The sequence below is a fragment of the Camelina sativa genome, chromosome 1 (assembly GCF_030686135.1).
Source record: "Camelina sativa cultivar CO46 ecotype springtype chromosome 1, ASM3068613v1".
Classification (NCBI taxonomy): domain Eukaryota; kingdom Viridiplantae; phylum Streptophyta; class Magnoliopsida; order Brassicales; family Brassicaceae; genus Camelina; species Camelina sativa.
This window is the reverse complement of record NC_141880.1, coordinates 6,886,761-6,911,247: the sequence shown is the minus strand read 5'-3', so window position 1 is coordinate 6,911,247 and position 24,487 is coordinate 6,886,761. Positions and strand designations below refer to the sequence as shown.

General features: G+C 38.1%; 5 protein-coding genes and 1 pseudogene across 8 annotated transcripts; 3 read left to right on the top strand and 3 right to left on the bottom strand.

Moving 5' to 3' along the window:
* Positions 1-84: 84 nt before the first annotated feature.
* On the bottom strand, positions 85-1,062 carry LOC104781531 (phylloplanin). The gene is made up of 2 exons (XM_010506233.3): positions 778-1,062; positions 85-592 (listed from the first exon to the last, which is right to left on the bottom strand). Exons 1-2 carry the CDS (start codon positions 956-958, stop codon positions 315-317), a joined length of 459 nt encoding a protein of 152 aa, XP_010504535.1. The 5' UTR covers positions 959-1,062; the 3' UTR covers positions 85-314.
* Positions 1,063-4,249: 3,187 nt separating this feature from the next.
* Positions 4,250-5,254, bottom strand: LOC104781520 (phylloplanin-like). Its single transcript, XM_010506221.3, has 2 exons — positions 4,926-5,254; positions 4,250-4,743 (listed from the first exon to the last, which is right to left on the bottom strand). Exons 1-2 carry the CDS (start codon positions 5,158-5,160, stop codon positions 4,460-4,462), a joined length of 519 nt encoding a protein of 172 aa, XP_010504523.1. The 5' UTR covers positions 5,161-5,254; the 3' UTR covers positions 4,250-4,459.
* A 1,730-nt stretch (positions 5,255-6,984) lies between these two features.
* Positions 6,985-10,850, bottom strand: LOC104781511 (protein pleiotropic regulator PRL2-like; annotated as a pseudogene). Its single transcript, XR_015594743.1, has 17 exons — positions 10,654-10,850; positions 10,508-10,548; positions 10,271-10,369; positions 9,990-10,071; positions 9,810-9,875; positions 9,508-9,592; positions 9,281-9,373; positions 8,997-9,060; positions 8,808-8,895; positions 8,614-8,706; positions 8,409-8,492; positions 8,245-8,305; positions 8,079-8,145; positions 7,917-7,994; positions 7,698-7,762; positions 7,484-7,561; positions 6,985-7,319 (listed from the first exon to the last, which is right to left on the bottom strand). The product of XR_015594743.1 is annotated as a protein pleiotropic regulator PRL2-like (transcript).
* A 269-nt stretch (positions 10,851-11,119) lies between these two features.
* LOC104781504 (translationally-controlled tumor protein 1) lies at positions 11,120-12,772 on the top strand. The gene is made up of 5 exons (XM_010506198.3): positions 11,120-11,233; positions 11,729-11,802; positions 11,904-12,032; positions 12,222-12,379; positions 12,473-12,772. The coding sequence occupies exons 1-5, from the start codon at positions 11,206-11,208 to the stop codon at positions 12,588-12,590; spliced, it is 507 nt and encodes a 168-aa protein (XP_010504500.1). The 5' UTR covers positions 11,120-11,205; the 3' UTR covers positions 12,591-12,772.
* A 1,638-nt stretch (positions 12,773-14,410) lies between these two features.
* Positions 14,411-19,801, top strand: LOC104705083 (kinesin-like protein KIN-13A). Of its 2 annotated transcripts, none has more exons than XM_087507501.1 (14): positions 14,411-14,873; positions 14,959-15,045; positions 15,150-15,391; positions 15,790-16,011; positions 16,434-16,613; positions 16,731-16,832; positions 16,953-17,030; positions 17,258-17,339; positions 17,439-17,601; positions 17,780-18,109; positions 18,277-18,495; positions 18,592-19,141; positions 19,278-19,343; positions 19,459-19,801. In XM_087507501.1, the coding sequence occupies exons 3-14, from the start codon at positions 15,203-15,205 to the stop codon at positions 19,639-19,641; spliced, it is 2,364 nt and encodes a 787-aa protein (XP_087363627.1). In that variant the 5' UTR covers positions 14,411-14,873; positions 14,959-15,045; positions 15,150-15,202; the 3' UTR covers positions 19,642-19,801. The 2 variants fall into 2 exon arrangements, with proteins under 2 accessions (XP_087363627.1, XP_087363633.1); XM_087507507.1 differs by having other exon boundaries at positions 14,514-14,873; positions 15,163-15,391.
* A 274-nt stretch (positions 19,802-20,075) lies between these two features.
* On the top strand, positions 20,076-24,319 carry LOC147949615 (translocase of chloroplast 120, chloroplastic-like). 2 transcript variants are annotated; one of them, XM_087507494.1, is made up of 3 exons: positions 20,076-20,384; positions 20,574-23,998; positions 24,118-24,319. In XM_087507494.1, the coding sequence occupies exon 2, from the start codon at positions 20,633-20,635 to the stop codon at positions 23,966-23,968; it is 3,336 nt and encodes a 1,111-aa protein (XP_087363620.1). In that variant the 5' UTR covers positions 20,076-20,384; positions 20,574-20,632; the 3' UTR covers positions 23,969-23,998; positions 24,118-24,319. The 2 variants fall into 2 exon arrangements, with proteins under 2 accessions (XP_087363620.1, XP_087363622.1); XM_087507496.1 differs by having other exon boundaries at positions 20,227-20,384; positions 20,600-23,998.
* The last annotated feature ends 168 nt before the right edge of the window (positions 24,320-24,487 follow it).

The following is a 24,487-nucleotide window of genomic DNA, read 5'->3' as shown; positions in this document are numbered from 1 at the left end:
ATATTGTTATGCCCAATTGCCCACTCACCCAATCATGCATTCATTTAATGTTAAATATATATTTAATATTTTCGACAATAGGGATTATATAGAAAACGGAAAATATTTATTACATTTCATTACAGCATTATGCATGCAACACCTGAAAACAGAAGTTACAAGAGCTTTTATTTTAAAGACTGAGACATAAACTTGACCTTATTGATGCATGCATACGCAAACAAACGTCGATGGTCATGACACAAAACACAAAACAGAAGGGAAATACACGGTATTCCAACATAAAGTATATAGTACTTTATGTTTGGAATTAGTTAATTTGTGGGGACAAATCCAGCTGGGACGATAGGGGCTATGTTGAGGATACCAGAGACGAGGCTGCCGACGAGGTTTAACGGGGATACGAGTTGTCCGGTGGAAGGGAGGGTGGCGTTGCAGCTGGCGCGAGGGGTTGGGACGACGAGACGGCAGCCGCTGAGGATTGCGGGAATCGAAAGTGCGTTTGTAGAAAGCATGAATATTCCGGCAACGTTAGTAGTCGTTTCCGATACGACTGTGTTTTGGCTTCCGCACTGGAGCTGGACGATCGCATCTGTTAATTAGGTTGCAGCATTATATTAGTACATATATGTGCATGTACATGCATGTCAACAAAGAGAGATCATATTATATTCTGTGAATATTCATTAAGATGATAAAATATAATTTCGTTAACTTATCTTAGTCCGTACGAATAGGTATAGGTATAAGTCTCTAGGTTAAGAATGGAAAACTTACTAACGAAAGCCAGAGTGGAAGTGCCATTGAGAGGGGCGCCATTGACAGTGCAAGATAGAACCCCAGTGACAAGGGGGACATTGACAAGATTAAGTAACTGAGCCTTAGCCATTGGAGACACCACAATGAGACACAACAAGACTAATGAGAAGGTAACGTGTTTGTTTTTGATAATTGCCATCTTTTTTTTGGATTACTATAGACAATTGTATATGAAACTATAGAGTAGAGAGCAAATATGTTTTTGTGTTGCTTTGTGTTTGGATGTGATAAACTACTGTCTTATGCCGCTCTATTTATAGAACAACTTTTGTAGATCTCTCCCCTCCTATTTACTTTGCTCTTATGTTATTTATAATATGATAGGCGTTTACTTTTTTATATATACACTTATAAAAAAAGAGAAATCAAGTGAAAACGTATCCATATATAGAGTTTAATAGCTAGTGAACCCGGATCCTAGAATGTAATTACAATTGTGTTTAAAAACATTCTATTTTATGTAAAATTAATTTTTCCCTGCACATGGTTTATATCATTTAAGACCATTAGATTTGGGAAAACAACAACTTTTGGGTATTCCATAATATTTCACCAAGGAATCTTGTGCTCAGATACCAAAATAACCATACCATAATCGATAACTTGAAGAATTCTCCATACCGTGAGGAATGTTTTTGAAGTTAAGTCTAAAAGAAATGAGGTCGCACCCTTTGATAAGGCACAAGGTGATTAAAGAGATGGCTTGAGAAAGAAAGACACGATTTTGAACTACACTTTTAACTTTAAATATACCTTAAAAGTTAAATCTATCCTAAAAGTTTTGGTTCAAGAAAACGATACATTGAATCCTTAAATAAAATGACACCCAAATCTTAGTAAGGGGGTCTCCTATAGTTTTTTGATTTCTTTTCCTCATATTTTGTTTGTATATATAAATTATTTAAAAAAATCAACCTTATACAAGTAGACTCTTAATAAAAAGCAAATCCACCAGCCATCTTAGCTTATGTAATAGACTGGTCCATATGGAATCTTTTCTTTTATTCTTCGACTTTGATCAAGTTGTACATATATTAGTCGTATCTCGATCAAGTTGCCGTAGGTAATATGTAATTTATCAATAATTGTTTGATAGGCATTACAAATCCTAAAGAAAGTTGCTCGGAAGTTTTGACAACAAAATAAATTAATAATGACTAATTAAGAACCTCATTGTAAATGGTAAAAATGGGACATGACTTTGGAAACCTGAGGTTTTGATCACTGTAAAGGATGTAAGTATATTTCTAAACCTGTTATCGCTTCTGGTTGTGAGGCCAGATTAAGATTTATTTGACATTTAAAAGTAGATGTGTTAGCGTTGTAATGTCAGGCTTAGTTGAGTTATTATGAATCTTTTTTTTTTTTTTTTTTTTTGAGTTTTGCAGGGTAATTATCTAAGGGTTTGCTTTGGCTATTGGAGAAGAGAGTCATCATGATTAACATGTTCACATGAAATCATAGATTTTGAAACAGATTTATTACATTGCAACATTCAGTGATTAAAAATTTTGTCCCTTTTGCCCAAATCAAATGTCTTCCACTCATGAAGCCAGTGATCATGTATAGTCTCAATTTCTTTGGATCCTATATGGCTATACCTTTTACATTGTACATGTTCAAACAAATCTTCTTGGGCTCATGGAAAATTTATATTCCTAACTAGCCCACTAAATAATTCTTATATCCAAATCAGCCCAAACGCTGGTTTTCAAAGAACAAGAAATACTATAAGGAAGAAGAATTGAAACAACAGCCACAATCGAAGCTTCCGGTGTCCAAACTCGAACAGTATAAACCCCATTGTTTCTTGCTCATATATATAGGAAATTAACAACAGAGAACAGACATCTAAACTTGTCAAACAGGTCCAATTCCTCTTCTCCTACATTTCCTCTTGAAGATATATGGTCACTAATGTCTTGAAGATGGAAGATCACTGTCATAGCTACTGCACCCACCCTAGCGACACGTAGGACTTTCCAAGCCATTTAATTAGATCCTTAGACAACATGTCGCGTGAGCTACAATGAGACATCCCGGTGGAATAACTTGGTAACGTTGCCGACTTATTAAAAGTTTTTAAGCCAAAACTGTCGTTATAAGTATGTTACTCAGCAAAGGTAAAGGATGCCTCTGATGATGTAGGTTGGAAGCTATCGGCCCCAAGGTCTGACACCGCTGTTCACCTCCACACTTATCTCACCACCATCCCTCTACCAAGCCAGGTATGCGAACTTGATACTTACAATTGGGTTGTAGATGGATTTGAGTGCAATGGTTTCTCTTCGCAAAGAACTTGGGAATCTATCAGGCCTAGAGAGGATGAAAAAGACTGGGCAAGTACCGTATGGTTCAAAGGTGCTGTCCCCAGAATCGCCTTTAACATGTGGGTGGCAAACCTAAACAGGCTCCCCACCAGGCAACGCCTTGCCGCATGGGGCGTTGCAGCTTCCTCCGACTGCTGCCTATGCTCCAGCCATCCAGAAACGAGGGACCAACTGTTCACATCCTGTCACTTTGCTTCTGCTATATGGCATCAGATCTTTTATCGATTATCTCCTACCAGCACTCAAATCTGCAACTGGTCTGAACTCCTTTCATGGACAAGACAACGATTTCCTCGGGCTCCATCAACGCTCAGAAAAGTCGTGGCTCAATCGTGTGTCTATCACATCTGGCGACAAAGGAACAATGTGCTCCACAACAACCAAAGGCTCTCTCTATCATTAATCTTCAAAATTATTAACAGGGAGATCCTTAACACCATATAAGGGAGAAAGCAGAGGAAGAGATGGAGGAAGCTTTGGCTTCTTTGGTTTCGTTAATCGAAATCTTCTATTTTGCCTCCTCTTTTTTGCATTGTAATCTTGTTTTTCTTCTTTTTTGCCAAGATTACTCTACTTTAGGTAAAACTTTTGTAATACCTCACATTTCATTTTAAATGATATTTACAAGTTAGCAAAAAAAAAAAGTATATTACCTAGACCCCTAAAGTTTGAATTTGTATTAATTTCGTCTGCAAGAGTCTCAAAACCCCATTAGTCGTTGTAAACTTGTAATTACAGTTACCTTTTTTAATAGCTTAACGGTAAATTAATAAGTTCATCCATTTACGAATCATGCAATCTAAGTCCTCAAATTTAAACGCAGCTAGAATTTTTGTTATTTACATCAACTGGAGCAAAACTAGACTATATTTTGTTTAGTTATTTCTATATACTCCATGATATTTGTAATCAGAGTATGGACTCCTATATAGAATGCATGTCGTACACCCAATAAATCATTGCATATTATGTTGACATGTACTTCTCTATATATATAATGTTTTTTTTTTTTTGGTTGTGATGATATGGCAATGTACACTCACCCCAACCATTCATTTACACAGACGCATGCTGCATGCACACACATATTGACAAATATATTTGAAAAGGGAAATTGTTAATTTATATCATTTCACAAAAGCATTATACATTTAAAAAGCTGGAAACAAAATTACAACAAAAGACTTTGAAGATTGAGACATAAGTATAGACCTTATTCATGCATACGCAAGCAAACGTAAATGGCCATGAGACAAAACATATTAAAAGAAGGGAAACACACTGTAACCGAACATACATATAGTTTGGAATCAGTTAAGGAGATTAAAGCCGGCAGGGATGATATCAACGATGCTGAGGAGGCCGGAGACGCTGCTTCCGATCATGGTTAACCGTGAGACAAGGCTGCCGACAGAAGGGAGTTCAGCGTTACAGGTGGAGAGAGGGGTCGTCACGACGACCCTACAATCAGAGAGGAGTGTGGAAAGCAACATCTGAAGTGCGTTTGTAGGAAGCGAGAATAATCCGGCAGCGTTCGTGGTCGCAGTTGAAACGACTCTGTTTTGCCTTCCGCACTGGAGCTGAACTCCCGCATCTGTTCGTTAGCAGTATATATAGTAGGATTAGTAAATTTGAATGCACGAAAGATTATTACTTCCTATAGAAGACAAGACAGTTGCTGAAATTTCGTGAATTCTATACATTTAGTAGTCCCACAATATTGTTGGTTTTATAAACTTATTAATTGGTATATCATAAGTTCTTTAAAAAGCTTACTAGCGAAAACAGGAGTTGAAGTGCCGTTAAGAGCGCCATTGAGAGAGCAAAATATAACCCCATTGATATTGACGAGATTGAGAAGGCCACCAACGATACCACCAACAAGACCACCAAGACCACCAAGGCCTCCAAGACCACCAAGACCAAGCTGAGCCTCAGCCACTGGAGACAACACAATGAGACACACCAAGATCAATGAGAAGATCATGCGTTTGTTTTTGAAGATTGCCATGCTTGTAGGTTAAGATAGACAATTGTATATGAAATGATAGAGTGGAAAGTAAATGCTTTCTTGTGTCTGTGTTGCTTTTAGTTTTGGATGTGATAAGTGTCTTCCCCATGCAGCTCTATTTATAGAACAAGTTTTATAGATCTTGCCCCTCCTATTTATTTTGCAATTTTATACCTAAAGTCTCAAATGATGCGTTTTCTCTATTATACAATTTTATTAATTAATATAATTAAGTGAAAACGTCCCTATGTTTCAACTTTGATCGTAAACCCGGATCCTAAAATGTAATTTCAACTGTATGTACAAAACTACCAACAATGTCCCTATATTATAATACAGCAATTTTTTTTTTTTTTTTGAAGTACTCAAGCAATTTTTCTGAAGGAATATCCTAAGATTCGAATATTAATAAACACCGATGTTATGCTATACAATATCATCTCATGCATTCGATTGCGACTGTCGGTAAGCCATAATATTTGCAATACCAAACTGCACCCGTAGTAATTAGTTGTATTCGAACCCATGTATGCATGATGTGGTGATATTAACTTCGAGACTCGACTAGTATATGTATTGAGATATTCACAATATATGTAGTCGCACTTGCACGAAAGGTAACGACGTCAATCAATAACGAATATAATACGTTCCCTCTTTACTAATTAGACACAAATATATGTATAACAACTCGAGTCTTCCGTACTGTATAACCAAAGGAAACTTGAGTTTATATACCAAGTAACATGACTAGTTGACTACTAAATTGATTAACATAATTTTAACGAAACAATTACACATTAGTTTATGATAACAAAAGCTAAAGAACTTAGTTGAGTGACACATATTTTTTAAGATAAAACGTAGATACGGGAAACCATTATAATGCAAAACTATATAAAATGTTTATTTGTTGAAAGATTGGTCCAGAGACCGAACTCGCAAGGTAAAGAGACAGATCAAGAAAGAAGGACAACATATTGGACTACACTTTTATCTTTAAATGGGTTTTAAAAAAAAAGATATGGTGAGTTCAATTTTGTCAAAGTCCAAATCCAACAATTTGCATCAATGAGTGGTCTTAACTCTTAAACCCCAACTCATAGGGGGGCTCTCCTATAGTCTTGGCTCATTTTTTCCTCCTTAATTATCTTATTATATAACAAATCAAACTTATACAAGTAGACTCTTGATATAAGGAGATAAGAGAAAACCCATCACCCATTTTTGTGTTATAGATTGGTCCATGGAACCTATGTTTTTGTTTTTCTTCGACTTTGAGTTGGATCACTTGTTTTTATAGCCATAACAAAGAGTTATCTCATATGTAAATGTGAATGAATCATTTACTTAACTCCACGGGACCAGAAGAAGATTCATCCACATCGTGATTAGTCGTATTACCTTCTAGTTGCCCTCTTGGTAACGGTAAACGCTCAAAAATCGTTTGGTAGACACCACATAAACAAAATCCTAAGAAAGCCAATCAGGAGTTTACTAATTAATGTAGTAACTAAGTAAATGGTAATGATGGGACAAGAAGCGACTTTGGAAATCTAAAAGGTTATCATCACAAATAAGCCTGTATGTATATTTCTAAACTTTTTGTCGCTGCTGGTTAAGAGTATGAGTTCCACGATTAGTGCTTTGTCAATTTAGATGTAGATTTTATGAGTTCCATAATGAGTGTTCCATAATGAGTGCTTACGAGACTCTTCGCCTCTAGGAATTGTACTGATCTTAATTAATAGTAGATTTGCCTTGTACCAATCCAAACTCAAATACCCTAGTTCAAAACCCTTCCAATACTACTATGCTACACTCTTGTAAAACTACAGTTAATTTAACAAATAAACTACTATGCTGCCTCATCTATATCTTTAAGAAGAAGCCTTAATTAGTAACAATTAGTAACAGATTTTGGTGAGATTGGTGATTCTTCTGACTTTGAGTATAGTTTAGAGAGATGTAACACACAGAGAAGCCTAAGTAGCGTCTTATCTCTCTGGGAGGTCTAAAGTTGAGAGGATGAGTTTTCGGAGTTGCATTTTCATCTTCCTTCCACATCTTTATTGTCTTGTCTGCCTCACACGTTACCAGCCTTGAGCCCGTCTGATCATAACACGCTGCATATATGCCAGCTTCATTCTCCAGCGAACCTAACCATGTAAACGATATAAGACACTATTACTACTTGCGTTAAAACTCTATTATCACTTTTTGAAACTTGAAAGCTTCTTTGGCTCCTAAGAACTAATCATAAACCTTTAACTTTACAAGGAACACACAGGTAAAGGATCTAAAAAACAGTTTAAGGGCATACCGGGCTGCGCAATAGTTTCTGCCTGTTGGAAATTGTGACCACTCTTCCAATCCCAGAACCATAAGCTTCCTTTATCACCTTTAATTGTAAAAAGACAGGGACATTTTAGTTCAAATAATGCGGTTGGGTAGATAATATGTGGAGGAAAGGCAGGTACAAGTATCAGTGTTTGACCATAACTATCAAAGAAAGGGATCTGGAAATTAATTCATACCTCCAGTGACCATTACACCATCATCGTTCACAGCCACTGCGTTAATTATGCCTTCCTGCTGAGCACTGCTCCGTGGAGAAAGATAACATTAAAACACATCAGAAACTTCTTTACCACTTCAGTTAAGAAATATTATCTATTTCATTGCACTGGAAGAAAAGAGAATGGATTCAGACTCAAAAAACTAACTACAACTCTACAAGGCTTCCAGAAACTTACAGCATCTTGTGGCAAAACTCTCCTTTAGGAAGGCTAAATTTTTTAATGTTGTCAGATGATGCGGAAACAAAAGCATTCCTGAACGAAGCAGAAAGATACATTAAAAAGGGTGCTTTATCATGCAGAACCCAAGATTGAAAAAGCAAGAAAAAGTCTTCTTACTCTTTCGGATGGAGAGCCATTGATCGGACAGTGCGTTTGTGTTGCGTTAGAATTGCCATCGTTCTGCCTGATTATAATATATTTGTTAGCCAAAACCTACATACAATGAAAAGCTCGAGAGGAAAGAAAAGTAAAAGTTGAAAAGATTGTTAAATGAAAAGTATACCATATCGGAGGTCCCAAAATCTGATGGTTGAGTCATGAGACCCGGTTACAACTTGTGGGTCCTGCAACATCACAGGCACAGTGAGTTCCAGATCCCAACATCTTATATGAGACATAAATAGCAGTAGGTGTGCAAGAATAAAGAGAAAATGAAATGCAACGTACAGTTGGGCGGGTGAAAACAGAAAAAACATCAGCTGTATGTCCTGAGAGTGCAAAAATTTGCATCTTCGTACGGATATCCCATACCTATAAGCAGAACAAGATATATATATCGACAGCAGGATCAGCAACTTAAATTTCAAAAGACACATATATATATGCTTATAAATACAGGATACATCATACATATTTTCAGTAAATTTCATACCCTGCAGACACTGTCTCGCCCTCCGGTTAATAAAACATCGGATGAAGAGCTGCACAGTAGACGCCATGCTTATGGCCATCATAAGATCGATAACCTATCAAAGAAAATTTCCAAAAACATTGGATATGAGAAGTTCAGATCAGGAAAGGAGTAATCAATTTACAGATGAGATGGAAATCCATCATCGAGTTTTAACCTTATTCTGCTCAAGGTCCCAGCATTTGACTTGCTTGTCATCACCAGCAGAAAACATATAGGTATGTCTATTGCTTACAGCGAGGCCTATTAAACAATAAAATTAGAGAGCCGAAACTTGTACACTTGTACTTCTCTACAAGACTGTTGATAATTTAACGGAGGGGAATAATATAATAAAGTCTAACCTCGTACTTCCCCAATATGTCCAATAAGTGTGAGCTTCAAAACTCCACTTGCTACATCCCATATCTAGTGAACACGATCCACATAAGCAATGTTAGCAAGACTAATGCAATCAGGCTGCTACAAGGGCTAAACTTGCCCAGGATGAAAACTCAGGTTTTACATGAGATATAGGTAAATGATGCATGAAGAACTCGAAAACAGAACCTAGCAAATGAGAATCCAGAAAGGTTACAGAATAATGAGAAAAAGGAATTGAAGTAGAATTCCAGAGTTGATCAGTTACCTTGATGGTATGATCAGCTGAACCAGTGCAAAACCATTCATTACTTGGGTCAAACGCAACAGATGTGACCCAACCCGAGTGTCCCTGGATCACCTGTTAACCACAAAAAAACGCATCAACTTGTATGAATATCAAGTACTCTCTTGACGCCAGCAAGTAGTCCTACATACTTCGTTTATATGTTATATCCATAAGATGCAGAAATGCTACTGTATCACATATCTTACCCTGTAATTCTTCCATGGTGCATGCCACTATGGACGGGGCCATCTACTAGGTATTCTCTCCATTAAAGCAGAAGTTGACAGTTTTCTGTAACACATAGACAGGCAAAAAAGCAAATAATGAGAAACGGCAGCATTGATACAACAAACCAGAGGTATTTACGGTTACATATGCCAAATTGAATTCCCTGATTACGAACAACCGATATCACCTCATTGCTTTTTAATGCCACATAGGTATCACAATCTAGCTGTATTGTCATTATAGAGAGCTCATACAAGAACAAAAGGATGGGACACAAAACCTTTTAGATGAGGATTCATATGCAGGAAGAATCGCTGTGCTTTTGCCTGAGTTAGCAGTATTGTTCCTTCAAATCAAGAATCAATAATTATCAGAATCATCACGATAAGTAGAGCAATAGTCACAAAGACAGCAAAAATTATTTGGATTAGTCACATTCCAAAGGAAAAGGTGAACTCACAAGTCACTTTGCGGTAAAGTTGGCCCAACAACTAAAGCTTCCTCTGTTGTGCCTTTTCGAAGTTCCTTGGACTCTTCAGGCCCTGCAGAGCAAATAATTTAGTCTTTCAGAACGAGAAACCATAATGCTGAAAGAGGCTACAAAAGTTTGTTTTTCAAAAGGTACTCTAAGAAGATATATAACTGAAACATTTGTTTTCCAATCCTAATTATAGACATAAGAATGAAAGCTCACAACTAATATAAATAGATGTGGTAAACATAAGGGAAACAAAGAACTACCTGGAAGGGCAAGGACATTCGATGGAGCCGTCTTATCACTGTTATGGTCAGCAGCACAGCGTGTAGGCTTACTAACGGGTTCTACGCCTCCAAATGCAACTTGAATCGATACAAGAAACCTCCAAGTTATTGAAAATACATCCTAATTTGAAGCTAAACCATACTTGAAACTACAAAACTGATAAGACACAAAAAACAAAATCAAATTTTGAGAAAAATCAAACCAGACGAAGAAACGAACAGATTCCTTTACCTTATGACAGAGCCGAATTTTTTTGCTGCGATACAGAGAAGAAGAAAAAGAATCGTCAATACACATAAATTTCGAAAGATTTCGAGAAAATACAAAGGAGGAGACACTGCAAGGGAAACTAGTTATAAACCTTTCAGGATCAGGCGGTGGGAATTGGTCATGGACGGGAGCGAAAAGATCAAGAGCTCGCTTAACAGATCTGTGACTGAGTTTTTTCATTGACTGTGGTTTGAACTCGGTGCTCAAACCTAGCATCGTCGTCATCTCTCTCTATCTCTCAATTGTTTTTCACACGAACAATTAGAACCAGCGAGAACGCGAGAGAGAAACGTACGAAAATTAACCCGACCCGACCTTTATTTATATCTCAAATACCCACCCGTTTCTCCAAAACCCGAATCATAAACCGTTCTAGGGTCGGTTTATATCAATTTTCCTTTTTTGGGGTAAAATATAAATATTTGGAAAAAAGGAAAAGGTGAAAATGGTAATTTACTTGGGAATTTTATTTCCTGTGTTTGCATCTCCAGCGAAAACCCTACGCCTTATAGTATCTTTGGCTATAAATACCAAAGTTAGAGCATCGTTTTGGAACCCTCTCGTCGCTGCGTCTCTCTCCCGCAACCTTTAATATTCGTTTTATTTCACATCGATCGGAGAGAGATAAAAACAATAAGCGACCATGTTGGTGTACCAAGATCTTCTCACCGGTAAAGCTCAAATTTATTTGTTTATATTATTAATCTCGTCTTAAAATTTTTTTTTGTAGCTTTATCGATCTTATATCTTCCGATTATTCGGGATAATTGTGTATATCGAATTGAGATTTTGTTAGATCTGTGATTGTATCTGAGCTTTTTCGTTAATTTACATCTCTTTGAATCGGCAATTCTAATCATAGGGGCGTTGTTTCTCTAATTTGGTTAGATCTAAGATTGGTTGGTTTATATTGAGGTGTTGTCGTATTGATTGAGCTTAGTATATTGATGTAGATTGGATTTTTTTTTTGGTTTGTATTCGATTGCTTAGATTCTTAATTAGTTCGAATTTGCTTGAAGTGATTATGATGTCAAAGTTTTGTGCTTTAATATGATTTGATGAAGTTTTGGCTGATCTTCTATGATTTAGTGACAGTACTTGTATTTGTGGGATGTAGTGAGATTGATTTGATTAGTGACTAAAATTTTTTGGGATATTGATTTCAGGTGATGAGCTTCTGTCCGACTCTTTCCCTTACAAGGAGATTGAGAATGGAATTCTTTGGGAAGTTGAAGGAAAGGTTAGTAGTGCCATTATTAACCCTAAATCTTCATGCTTTGTTCTGAATCTGTGATATTTTTTGTTTTCTTGTTCTCATTGGTTTTTTACTTTATTTTACAGTGGGTTGTGTTGGGAGCTGTAGATGTTAACATTGGTGCCAATCCATCTGCTGAGGAAGGTGGTGAGGATGAGGGTGTTGATGACTCTGCCCAAAAGGTTGTTGACATTGTCGACACCTTCAGACTTCAGGTTGGTTTGGTTTTTGCCTGCTTCTTTTAATCACACAGTAGTTGATATTGTTGTTGTTTTGTTTTTGTTCTGTTGAAAGCGAAACATAGCAGTAGTTTACCTAATGTTTCTCTCCTCTACTATCTTTGTTCTGATTGGTGTTAGCATTGCAATTACTGATCCAAGAGCTCTCTTTTTGTTTTCTTGTAGGAGCAACCAACTTATGACAAGAAGGGATTCATCGCCTATATTAAGAAATACATCAAGCTTTTGACACCCAAGCTCAGCGAGGAGGATCAAGCAGTCTTCAAGAAGGGTATTGAGGGAGCTACCAAGTATTTGCTCCCCAGGCTCGGTGACTTCCAATTGTAAGTTCCCCTCCAATCTTGTCTTATTTTCATTGTAACATGACTTATTCTGAAATCTCATTTATGATTATTGTTTTGTTTGATACAAAACAGCTTTGTTGGGGAGGGGATGCATGATGACAGCTCTTTGGTCTTTGCTTACTACAAGGAGGGTGCCACCAACCCAACATTTTTGTACTTCGCACATGGTTTGAAGGAGGTCAAGTGCTGAGAGAGAAGCTCTCGTTGGGGCACTGTGGTCGTCGCAGCGACTCCTTAAGTTCATGTTTCTTTATATTGTCCTGTGTTTCGTCGTTGTCTCCTATCAAAAATGACCTACAAGTTTGCTTTTCTCTTCTCTTCTGTGTTTTGAAGTCTTTTAAGTTAATTTATCCCAAAGACAATGGTTTATCAGTTCTTGTTTAGTTGAATTTTGGTCTTTGCCTTTTGGGATGTTTGATGTAACATCACTTCTTCAGTTAGCTTTTATCATTTGGGCGTGGGTTAGTAAAACTCATGGCGAATCTCGATGCAAGCTAATTAAAAAAGTCTAATAATTTTGGAATCAGATCGTAGCAATGGGTTATTTGGAACCTTTAAACATTTGATGGAATATGCTCTATTACGTACTGTTTTGACCTTTTCTCGAGTAAAAAGTGGCAAGAGACATTCATCAACGTAGGCATGTTATCCCTCCACGTATGTCTTCTGCTCACGTGAGGAATCTGTAACTATCTTCTTTCTTTTTTGAAAAGGCCACAAAACTCTTTTCTAAGAGTTATGTCCTCTTGTTTTCGTTGTAGACAAATGACAGTGGTCGTAATAAAGATGTATGTATGAATGTGTGTGTTGTTTAACTTTAGCAATCAACGTATCCTATGCTTGATTCTTTACTACGTTACAAGTTTACAAATGCTGTCCAATTCACGTACATTGACCATTTATTTGGTTTTTATTATCCAAAATAAGATTTCTGCGAGAATTAAGAAGAGTTCGCTCTTCGCTGCGTAGATTGCTCAAAAACATAATATACAAGTATCTAGATATAGTTATTTTATTCTGTGTATACTATGTGGACGAGAGGACAACCAAAATGCGTTGGTACGTATTGTGTCTCACGTAAAAGGAAACGTGATTTGGTCGGTTTGACGTTGCTCCAACCCCCCTTATATCTAACGTATTTTAAGTCAATTTTTTGTTGGTCCTTTCGTTTTAGCTTTACACTCTTCAACACTTTTTTTGCTTTTGGTCAAAACACTCTTTAAGTCTTAACAAATTACGTAATCGGTACTAGTGTATGGGCCATTTGTTAATCGTAACAAAGGACTGAAGGAGGTAGATTAACCTACAGCTGCACAAAACTAGTGATCAATGTTGATAAATAAAGAAAAAGCCCCTTTCATACTGGCTTATACTTGATTACTTTAAATCAGGAATCGTTTAAATCCAAATGCTTTAGGCTAAAGCAAAAAGCTTTTTTGATTCAAAAGGAAGGAACCCACAAGCTGTATTGTCCCACTTCTCTACTTTTGCATATTCTTTTTCGTATATTATATTGGATTAACTCAAATTTTTGGTTTTAAACAATACACATTTTACATACACAAAAGTATGTTAGCTTCTCATAAACACACTCACACACACATTCACACATCTAAACAATTCAAAATTCAAAACCAATATACTTTTTTTTTATAGGGAAAATGGAAATTGAAAAGGTAATATAAGATTTTAAATCATAATCAAGTACTATAAATTTCCAGAAGTTGTGGAATTCATGTCATTTTCCTCGGATAGTTTCAAATTTCATTTTTCTATTACGATAGCTTGGTCGTCCAAACCAACATCCTTTGATAGCATAAAAGTAGCTGAAATCTCAAAATACACATAGCGTATTAATCCAAAAAGGTTATTATTAGCTATTACATCTATAAATAAACCCATCAATTTTATGCAATATATATATGGTCAATATAGGTATGAGATTAATTCAAGATACTGTCATGATCTCAGCAAAGAAAACTATAGTTTACAAAGATACATTTTAACATTGTATTCTTCTTTTAGAACATATAAGACCGTTCATATATAGAAGATCGTGTGAACTTGTTTCAAATATTTTGGACTAAATAGCAAAAACCAATAAAAGTAGGACAAATCGGTGAACGTATCAGAAATAAAAGGGGGTTCTAACTATCACTTTTTAAAAAAAAAGTTTAAACGCCTCAAACTTTTTATTTTATTCTTTTAGTGTCTTATACTTTGTCAAATCCTCTTCAACGCCCTCTCTCTCTCTCTCACCTCATTTCTCATCTCTCTCTCTCTCTGCGCCTAACGTCGCTTACGGAGAAGACGAAATTTTTTGAACAGAGCTTTTTCCCAAACGCTAAACGACGCGCATCGCTTAGGGTTCTTCTTCACTCGTCGGAGATCTGATTGTATTTTTGAGGAAAAAAAAAAAAATTTCAGATCGCAGATCTCTAACCCAACCGTTGCGTGTCTTCGTTTCCATCTGGTAATCATCACTTCCGTCTTCCTTTTTTTTTTGGGAGTCGTCTTCGATCTTCTTCTCTGATGCAATCTATTGGTTTGAATTTCAGATTTCCAAGGAAATTGAAACGAGTTTGGAGCTGTTGTAACTCTTTCCGCTTTCATGTTTTGTATTGAATCCGAATCTTCTCCACATTGTGAGTTCATTTCGATTGAATCTAATTTGGAGAATTTATTTTTGATTCCTGTTTCCGATGTGTAATCTTAACAAATGTGGGGAATGTTTTTGTTTTGGATGAAGAGTTGTTCTACAGATCTCCGAAGTTGGCTCCTCAAAGAAGATCGCAGCGCCTCATGGGCGGCCAAATGCAGCAGAGCAATGCTGCGGCTGCGACGGCGCTATACGATGGGGCTATACCCGCTAATGACGCAGGAGATGCTGTCATGGCACGGTGGCTTCAATCCGCTGGCTTGCAGCATCTGGCGTCTCCCGTTGCTTCTACAGGCAACGATCAGCGTCATCTCCCTAACCTTCTCATGCAGGTACACTACTTATTTTCCCTGCTTCTTTGTTTCTGGACTCTTCCATTACATTGCATGCCCTTTAATTCTCCCTTATCCGTATGCAGTTTTACTCTGGCTTGTAAAGTGTGGCGATTTTTGTATTAGACACAGATAGCCAAGTTTTGTTAGAGCTTTTTAGGTTTTTGCTGTATCATGCGTATGTATGGTTTAAGACTACAAGAAATACTGCGGTAGGAATTTAGGATTGTTTCTCCCTGTTTTGGATATTAGTCATTATGTATTTCAAGGAAGGCTTGGATTTTGTTTGGCCATTTACGCGAACGTGATTAAGTTAGATGTTTTCTGCATGGTTCTTAGATTGCTCAGTTTTTTCGAGCGTGGTTCTGATATTTGAAGCCTCCTTTGGTATCTGTTAGGGTTATGGAGCACAGACTGCTGAAGAGAAACAAAGACTGTTCAAACTAATGAGAAATCTCAATTTTAACGGGGAGTCGACTTCTGAATCATATACACCAACTGCTCAGACATCAGCAGGTATGCCGTCTTCGGAAGGTTTTTTTTCACCTGAGTTTAGAGGTGATTTTGGAGCTGGGTTATTGGATCTTCATGCTATGGATGATACAGAGCTTCTATCCGAGGTATGTTTGGAAGGGAACCAGTGAAAAGACTATTCATATTTACCCATTAGTGTCCGTGGAGAACGGAGAGATCTTAAATGCATCAGATTTTCTGCTCTAATGTTACATCCCAGTTGTCATACTGTTACTGCCAATCTTGTATCGCCTTATTGAGTCCCAACTAATCCATAGGGGTTGTGTGCATGCAATCTATCTGAGATATCTGTTAGGCAACTTCTAATCTGGACACTCGAAAGGAGTTAGCGGTGACCAGTTTTGGTCTTGTTGTCGTTAGAAAGTTTCTGGGAAAAAACGTTGCTTGTGTTATTTGCTAGCTCTTTTATCTTTTAGTCGTCAACATTTGCTAGTTCTTAAAGAAAGTGATTATCCATGTGAAAGTTATCAACCCGTTGATTTTGTAGTGACATCCTTCCATTTTGCAGCATATGATTACCGAACCCTTTGAGCCATCACCTTTCATGCCTAGTGTTAATAAAGAATTTGAAGACGACTTTAATTTGCCAGCTAATCGTCAACAACGGCAACAGACAGATGCTGAACCTTTGGGTTCATTGCCTAAGAGTGAAAAAGAAAATAACAGTGTAGCCAAGATTAAAGTAGTGGTAGGTCATTCACTTGAGCACTGACCTTTTTCCTTACTACTTGATTGGTTTATAAGCAACGTTCACTACCACTAGGGATCATTGAGAAACCATTTTTATTTTTATTTTTTTCTTTAGGTAAGGAAAAGACCCCTAAACAAGAAAGAAACAGCTAGAAAGGAGGAGGATGTTGTGACGGTATCTGGTAATTCTTTGACTGTCCATGAACCCAAGCTGAAGGTTCGTGTGTATTCGTCATCGAAGATAACAATGGCATCCATGATTCAGTTGAACAACTGAACGATGGCATCCTGCTATAAAGGTCATAATATTGATTGAATCGTAATTTTGTTGGTGCAGGTGGATTTGACTGCTTATGTGGAAAAGCATGAGTTCTGCTTTGATGCTGTTCTAGATGAGGATGTTTCAAATGATGAGGTAAGTTAATAATTGAACGTATTGGAGTCCATATGAAAACCTAGCAGGACTGTGATAGACTTATGATTTATGTCAAGGTCAACATACCTTATGGACCTATTAACTAGATCAGCATGTGGTTTCCCCCACCTCTTCCATCTAGATTGGATTGATTAATGGATACATTCAGTTTTTTTGAATATTACAGAAGCTTTATTCTTGAAGTTGTTTGTTGTTCCCTTGAACAGGTGTATCGGGCCACAATTGAGCCGATAATTCCCATTATTTTCCAGAGAACTAAAGCTACATGCTTTGCTTATGGTCAAACAGGTATACTGACAGTTACATTCTTTCTAACAGATTCCAGGATTTGGATGATAATAGTTTCTTCATGCTTTTATGACGCTGATGATGTTTTGCTTTGTTCAGGTAGTGGTAAGACATTCACAATGAAACCACTACCCATACGAGCAGTTGAAGATCTTATGAGGTTGTTGCGTCAACCAGTATACAGCAATCAGAGGTTTAAACTGTGGCTCAGCTATTTTGAGATATATGGTGGAAAGCTGTTCGATCTGCTCAGTGAGAGAAAGTTAGTGTTCTTTCTTTTTCTCATTTCTTTGAAATTGCATAATTGTTGAGATGTTTCCTTTTCTTTTGGCATATATTAGCTTTCCCATCCTTTCAGTTTCGATTCTTTCCATTGTTATCTACTACTATCGCAAATGCATGTTTACAGTTATCTAAATAATTTAGTTATTGCCGAGCAGGAAACTTTGCATGCGAGAAGATGGTAGACAGCAAGTTTGCATTGTTGGCCTGCAAGAATATGAAGTGTCAGATGTACAACTTGTAAAGGATTTTATCGAGAAAGGAAATGCGGAAAGGAGCACAGGGTCAACTGGAGCAAATGAGGAATCTTCTAGATCACATGCTATCCTACAGCTTGTTGTAAAAAAGCATGTTGAGGTAAAAGAAACTAGACGGAGGAATAATGATGGTAATGAATTGCCTGGGAAAGTTGTGGGAAAGATCTCTTTCATTGACCTTGCTGGCAGTGAAAGAGGTGCAGACACCACAGACAATGACCGCCAGACAAGGTAAAGATTCTCGTTGTCCCTGTGGTTGAATATAGATTAAAAATTTATGCTTGTTTTGGAATTGTTGCCTTGTTGTATTGATGGAGTGGCACTTTGCTGCTTTTTACTTTAGGACCACCACACTTCAGATCTAATGCTTTATAGTTTTCATGGTGGATTTTTCTTAGGATGGAAGGCGCAGAAATCAACAAGAGTCTCTTGGCTCTTAAAGAATGTATACGTGCACTGGACAATGACCAGCTACATATACCATTTCGTGGAAGCAAACTAACTGAGGTGCTCCGTGACTCATTTGTTGGAAACTCAAGGACGGTGATGATTTCTTGCATCTCTCCAAATGCAGGATCGTGTGAACATACCCTCAATACTCTAAGATATGCTGATAGGTATGTTTTGTTCCAACTATTGCCTCTCTTGAGTCCTGAAACAAATTCTCAATTTCACCTTCTCTTAACCTGCTGTTGGCTTTACCAAACAAACAGGGTCAAAAGTTTATCAAAAACTGGAAATAGCAAGAAAGATCAAACTGCCAATTCAATGCCTCCTCCGGTTAATAAGGATACTTTGTTGGGCTCAAATGATGTGGAAGATGTCTTCGAGCCCCCACAGGAATTGAATGTACAGGAAACCAGGAGGAGGGTGGTTGAAAAGGACAGCAACACTACATCGGGTATTGACTTCAGACAGCCTACAAATTATCGAGAGGAAAGTGGAATCCCATCAATCTCAATGGACAAGGGAAGATCAGAGACGAACAGTTCTTTTGGTGGCTCCACTAGTCAGAGGAGCCACTTGTCGTCATACCCCCAAGAAACTTCAGACCGTGAAGAGAAAGTGAAGAAAGTGTCGCCACCTCGTGGGAAAGGGTTGCGGGAAGAGAAACCAGACAGAGCACAAAGCTGGTCTAAAAGAGAAGTCAGTTCATCGGATATCCCTACCTTGACAAACTTTAGACAGAGCACAAATGAAACCGCTTCGAGGCAATATGAAACTGACACTTCACTTGATGATAACATTGATGCACTGCTTGAGGTAAAATGCCCACTTAAACCTTTAAACATGTGATGAACCTGTGAAATTGATTTTGAAAGCAAATGTAGAAACTTGTACTAATAGTTCTGTTCGTATCATATCATAAGTTATAACCATCAGCGCATGACCTTTTCAGGAAGAAGAAGCTCTCATTGCAGCACACAGAAAAGAAATAGAGGATACAATGGAGATTGTTCGCGAGGTAAGTACAAAACACACCTAAATGAAATAATAAAATTTTCTTGTAGGGGCAGAGCCCATGTCCAACAGGTTAGTAGTATAGCTTCGTTTGACTTTTGTTTTGATATCGTTATCAGGAAATGAAACTTTTAGCGGAGGTGGACCAACCAGGAAGCATGATAGAAAACTATGTGACGCAACTGAGCTTTGTGTTGTCAAGAAAAGCAGCGGGGCTTGTTAGTCTTCAAGCCAGGCTTGCTCGGTTCCAACACCGTCTCAAGGAACAAGAAATACTAAGCCGTAAGAGAGTTCCTCGGTAGTTGTCAGAAGAAGGAAAACCAAAACGTGTGGTGTTGTTAAAGTGTGAAAGTTTGCTTGGGACGCAATGGATGAAGAAGAGAGTGAAAAAGTTTTTTAGTTTCAGAAAAAAAAAAAAAAAAAAAGAAAAAAGGTGGTGGTCTCTTCTTCGTTACAAAGAAATGTCCTTCGTGTTTGTGAAATCGGGCATTTATTTTCCTTTTATTTTTTTTTAATTTACTGATTTTAATTATAAAATTATACCTTTTGTGTTTCCTATTTTTTTTACTATATCGTCCCCAGAAGCTGGTGAAAAACTAAGGTTTATAAACTCAATTTTCAAACAACTGAAAAAATCATTATAGCCATATTTTATCATGTGAAAATATTTTATATGTAACCAAAATTTCAGTGAGCCAATTTTATAAAAGCTAATAATAAGATCTTTTAAATAACTAATAATCTACTGACAAAGAAAGAAAAGACAGGTGAATAGCTCCAAAAGGCCAACAGCCCAAACTAAAAGGCCTTGGCCCACCTCACTATTGGTCACGTGACATCCTTTTCGACGACTGCAATACAAAAGCCATTGTCAACCGTCCGATGTTAAAACCCAAACCGATGAAAACCGTCCATTAAAGTCTCTTATCTCCTCCCTTCTCCTTCCCGTCGTAGTCGCACTGTCGCAGGCGAGTAAAAGCCGAACTATACACAAAAATTATTTTTTTTTCTTTTCTTTGGCCTTCTCTGTCTCTGCAATAAGCAGGTTAGATTCTTTTCGCCATTGCTGTTCTCCTCGTCTTGTATCTTTTGAATTCGTATCAGAATCGATTTTGGTTATTTTCTTCACTCCCATTGATTTTGAAAGTAACGAGGATTTTATTTATTTATGATTTGTGGCGACAATTCTGAGCTAGGGATTTTTTTTTCTTTTGTTTAATTTGGTTTGGTGCAGTGATTCGTGATTTTGGTTTGGATTAGGGGGTTTTGTTTGTAGCTGCGGTGATCTTAGAAATGGGAGACGGGGTTGAGATTGTTAGCAGGTTAGATGGGGAAGAGATGAACCTTGCGGAGGATAGAACCAGTGATGGGGATGTAGAGAGAAAGGAGTTGGTGGGATCTGATGAAGTGATTGATAATGAAGAAGAGGTCTTTGAGGAAGCAATTGGTTCAAAACTTGAATCTTACGGAGCGGATTCGCCACTAGAGGCAACAAGTAGGGATGAGAGAGGAGTTAAAGATTTAGAGGTTAGTTATAAGGCGGTGGGAGAGAGCCATGGTGAGGTTAAGGGTACGAAGGAGGCTGAATCTGATCTGGTGGTGGCTTCCAAGATGAATGGTGATGATCATGGGGGAGCAGGTGCAGATATTTCAAATGGTAGAATCGAATCAAGCTTGGATCATGTGGTTGAGAACAGTGATAAGGCTACTGCCACTGGTTCCAATTTTGCGGCTGAGGTTGTTAGTTTAGGAACCGGAAATATACATTCTTTTTCGGAAAATGCAGTCGTAGTTCCTGATAATAAAGAACTGGTGGCTGAAGTTATCTCAGAAAGTGCCTGGTCCGAGGAAACTAGGAATGATGGTGTTGAAAACGATTTTTTGAAGGAAAATGGCATTGGAACAGAACGAGAGATTGAGGAAGGTGAAGGAACACTTAAGAATTGCTTTGACAATGAGTCTGGGCCACAGAGAAATGATGAGACTGGTGCCGACTACAATAGTGTTAAAAATGCTTCAGGTGACCAATCCTTGAATGATAGTATTGAAGTAGCAGTTGGGATCCTATCTCCTTTGGAAAAATCTAGTTCCGAGGAAAAGAACGAGACTGAAGATCACAGCGGTAGTGGCTTCCCTGGGGAAACTCTTAGAGAACAGGAGACTGTTCACAATAGTAATGGAGGACATGATGTTCAGCAAAGTCCTCTATCTAAGGAAATTGAAAAGCAGCAAGAAAGCACAGTAAATATAGGTCAAAAGATTAAGGAAAGTCAACATGTGGATAGAGAATCTGAGGTATTAAGTTCTGTTTCACCAACAGAGTCTAGAAGTAACACTGCAGCATTACCACCTGCTCCCCCGGCAGGTCTTGGTCGTGCGGCTCCTCTTCTGGAACCGTCACCACGCGTTCCACAACAGCCTCGTGTCAATGGCAATGTGTCTCACAATCCGCCTCAGCAAGCTAAAGACTCTACCACTGCAGAGACAGATGAGCATGATGAGACTCGTGAGAAGCTCCAGTTGATCAGGGTCAAATTTTTGAGGCTTGCTCATAGATTAGGGCAAACTCCACATAATGTTGTTGTTGCTCAGGTTTTATACAGGCTTGGATTGGCTGAACAGTTGAGGGGCAGAAACGGAAGCCGTGTTGGTGCCTTTAGTTTTGATCGTGCCAGTGCCATGGCAGAACAGCTTGAGGGAGCTGGACAGGACCCCCTTGATTTTTCTTGTACAATTATGGTGCTCGGTAAAAGTGGGGTTGGTAAAAGTGCGACTATCAATTCTATTTTTGATGAACTGAAAATCAGTACTGATGCATTCCAGATGGGAACAAAGAGGGTTCAGGATGTTGAGGGTTTTGTTCAGGGAATTAAGGTACGGGTAATTGACACTCCTGGTCTCTTACCATCCTGGTCAGATCAACACAAGAATGAGAAGATCCTGAAGTCTGTTAGGGCAGTCATCAAGAAAAATCCGCCTGACATTGTATTATATCTTGATAGGTTGGATATGCAAAGCAGAGATTCTGGTGACATGCCTCTCTTGCGCACCATCACTGATGTTTTTGGACCATCAATATGGTTTAATGCCATTGTGGGTTTGACTCATGCCGCTTCGGCTCCACCAGATGGCCCAAATGGTACTGCTTCTAGCTATGAGATGTTTGTAACACAACGTTCTCATGTCATCCAGCAGGCCATTCGCCAAGCAGCGGGAGATATGAGGCTCATGAACCCTGTTTCTTTAGTTGAGAACCACTCTGCTTGCAGGACAAATCGGGCAGGCCAGAGAGTATTACCTAACGGCCAAGTGTGGAAGCCTCATTTGCTATTACTCTCATTTGCATCCAAGATTCTAGCAGAAGCAAATGCTCTTCTGAAATTACAAGATAATATTTCAGGGGAACAATTTACAGCTCGGTCCAAGGCTCCTCCATTACCAGTTCTTCTCTCATCGCTTCTGCAGTCAAGACCACAAGCTAAGCTTCCTGAGCAGCAGTACGATGATGAAGAAGATGAAGATGATTTGGACGAATCATCAGATTCTGATGAAGAATCAGAGTATGATGACCTTCCTCCCTTTAAGCGGTTGACTAAAGCCGAGATGGCTAAGCTTAGTAAAACTCAGAAGAAGGAATATCTCGATGAGATGGAGTACCGGGAGAAATTATTTATGAAGAGGCAGATGAAAGAGGAAAGAAAGAGACGTAAGTTGATGAAGAAATTTGCTGCTGAGATTAAAGATATGCCTAACGGGTATAGTGAAAATGTGGAAGAAGAGAGAAGTGAACCTGCATCTGTTCCAGTTCCCATGCCGGATTTATCTCTACCTGCATCTTTTGACTCTGACAATCCTACTCATCGGTACCGGTACCTTGATTCCTCCAATCAATGGCTTGTTAGGCCAGTCCTGGAAACTCATGGGTGGGATCATGATATTGGTTATGAAGGTGTGAATGCGGAACGACTTTTTGTTGTTAAAGACAAAATACCGATATCTTTCTCTGGTCAAGTGACAAAGGACAAGAAGGATGCAAATGTGCAGCTGGAATTGGCCAGCTCGGTTAAACATGGAGAGGGTAGATCAACTTCCCTAGGTTTTGACATGCAAAACGCTGGGAAGGAATTGGCTTACACAGTTCGAAGTGAAACTAGATTTAACAATTTTAGGAAAAACAAAGCGGCAGCTGGTCTCTCTGTAACGCTCTTGGGTGATTCGGTGTCTGCGGGGCTGAAAGTCGAAGATAAGTTGATTGCTAATAAACGGTTCAGAATGGTTATGTCTGGTGGGGCAATGACTAGTCGGGGAGATGTTGCATATGGTGGTAGTTTAGAAGCTCAGTTTAGAGATAAAGATTATCCACTTGGTCGGTTTTTGTCAACTCTTGGACTTTCTGTGATGGATTGGCATGGCGATCTTGCTATCGGAGGAAATATACAGTCCCAAGTGCCCATTGGACGTTCTTCTAATCTAATTGCTCGTGCTAATTTGAATAACAGAGGGGCAGGGCAAGTAAGCATCCGCGTAAACAGCTCTGAGCAGCTCCAACTTGCTATGTTTGCATTGGTGCCTCTGTTCAAGAAGCTTCTTAGTTATTATTCCCCCGAGCAAATGCAATATGGACAATGATTAATAACATTTAAGGTTTTGATTGAAAAGGTACTAATCTATCTGCTTTTGGTTACTGATCTCAATTTTTTTTCACTTGATGTAAACCCTCTGTTAACTGCCCGTATCCATGGATTGCTGATGATGTGGCTATTGGTTTTGGTATACAGGAGGAACGTCGTGGTGTGTGTCCTTGGATTGAAAAGCTGAAGATCAATTTGCTGTTTTATCTCCGGTATAATAGTTCAGTAGTGGGTTTCTTCACATTCTCAAACCTTTTTGTCTATGTTAGAATAAAGCATACCTATTTTTGTTCATGTACCTCATGATGATTATTGATTAGTTATAAAAATGCATTAGTGATTTATTATACTCGACTCGACCACAACTCTCTTATCAATCAACACATTCTTAAGAACAAAATATAAGAAAAGAATAAGAAGAATTTAAGCAAGACATAAACAAGATAAGTAAAATGACTGTAAATAGAAAAATTAAGTTTTGATTTGTGTGACACTAAATATTACTCCTACCTTTTTC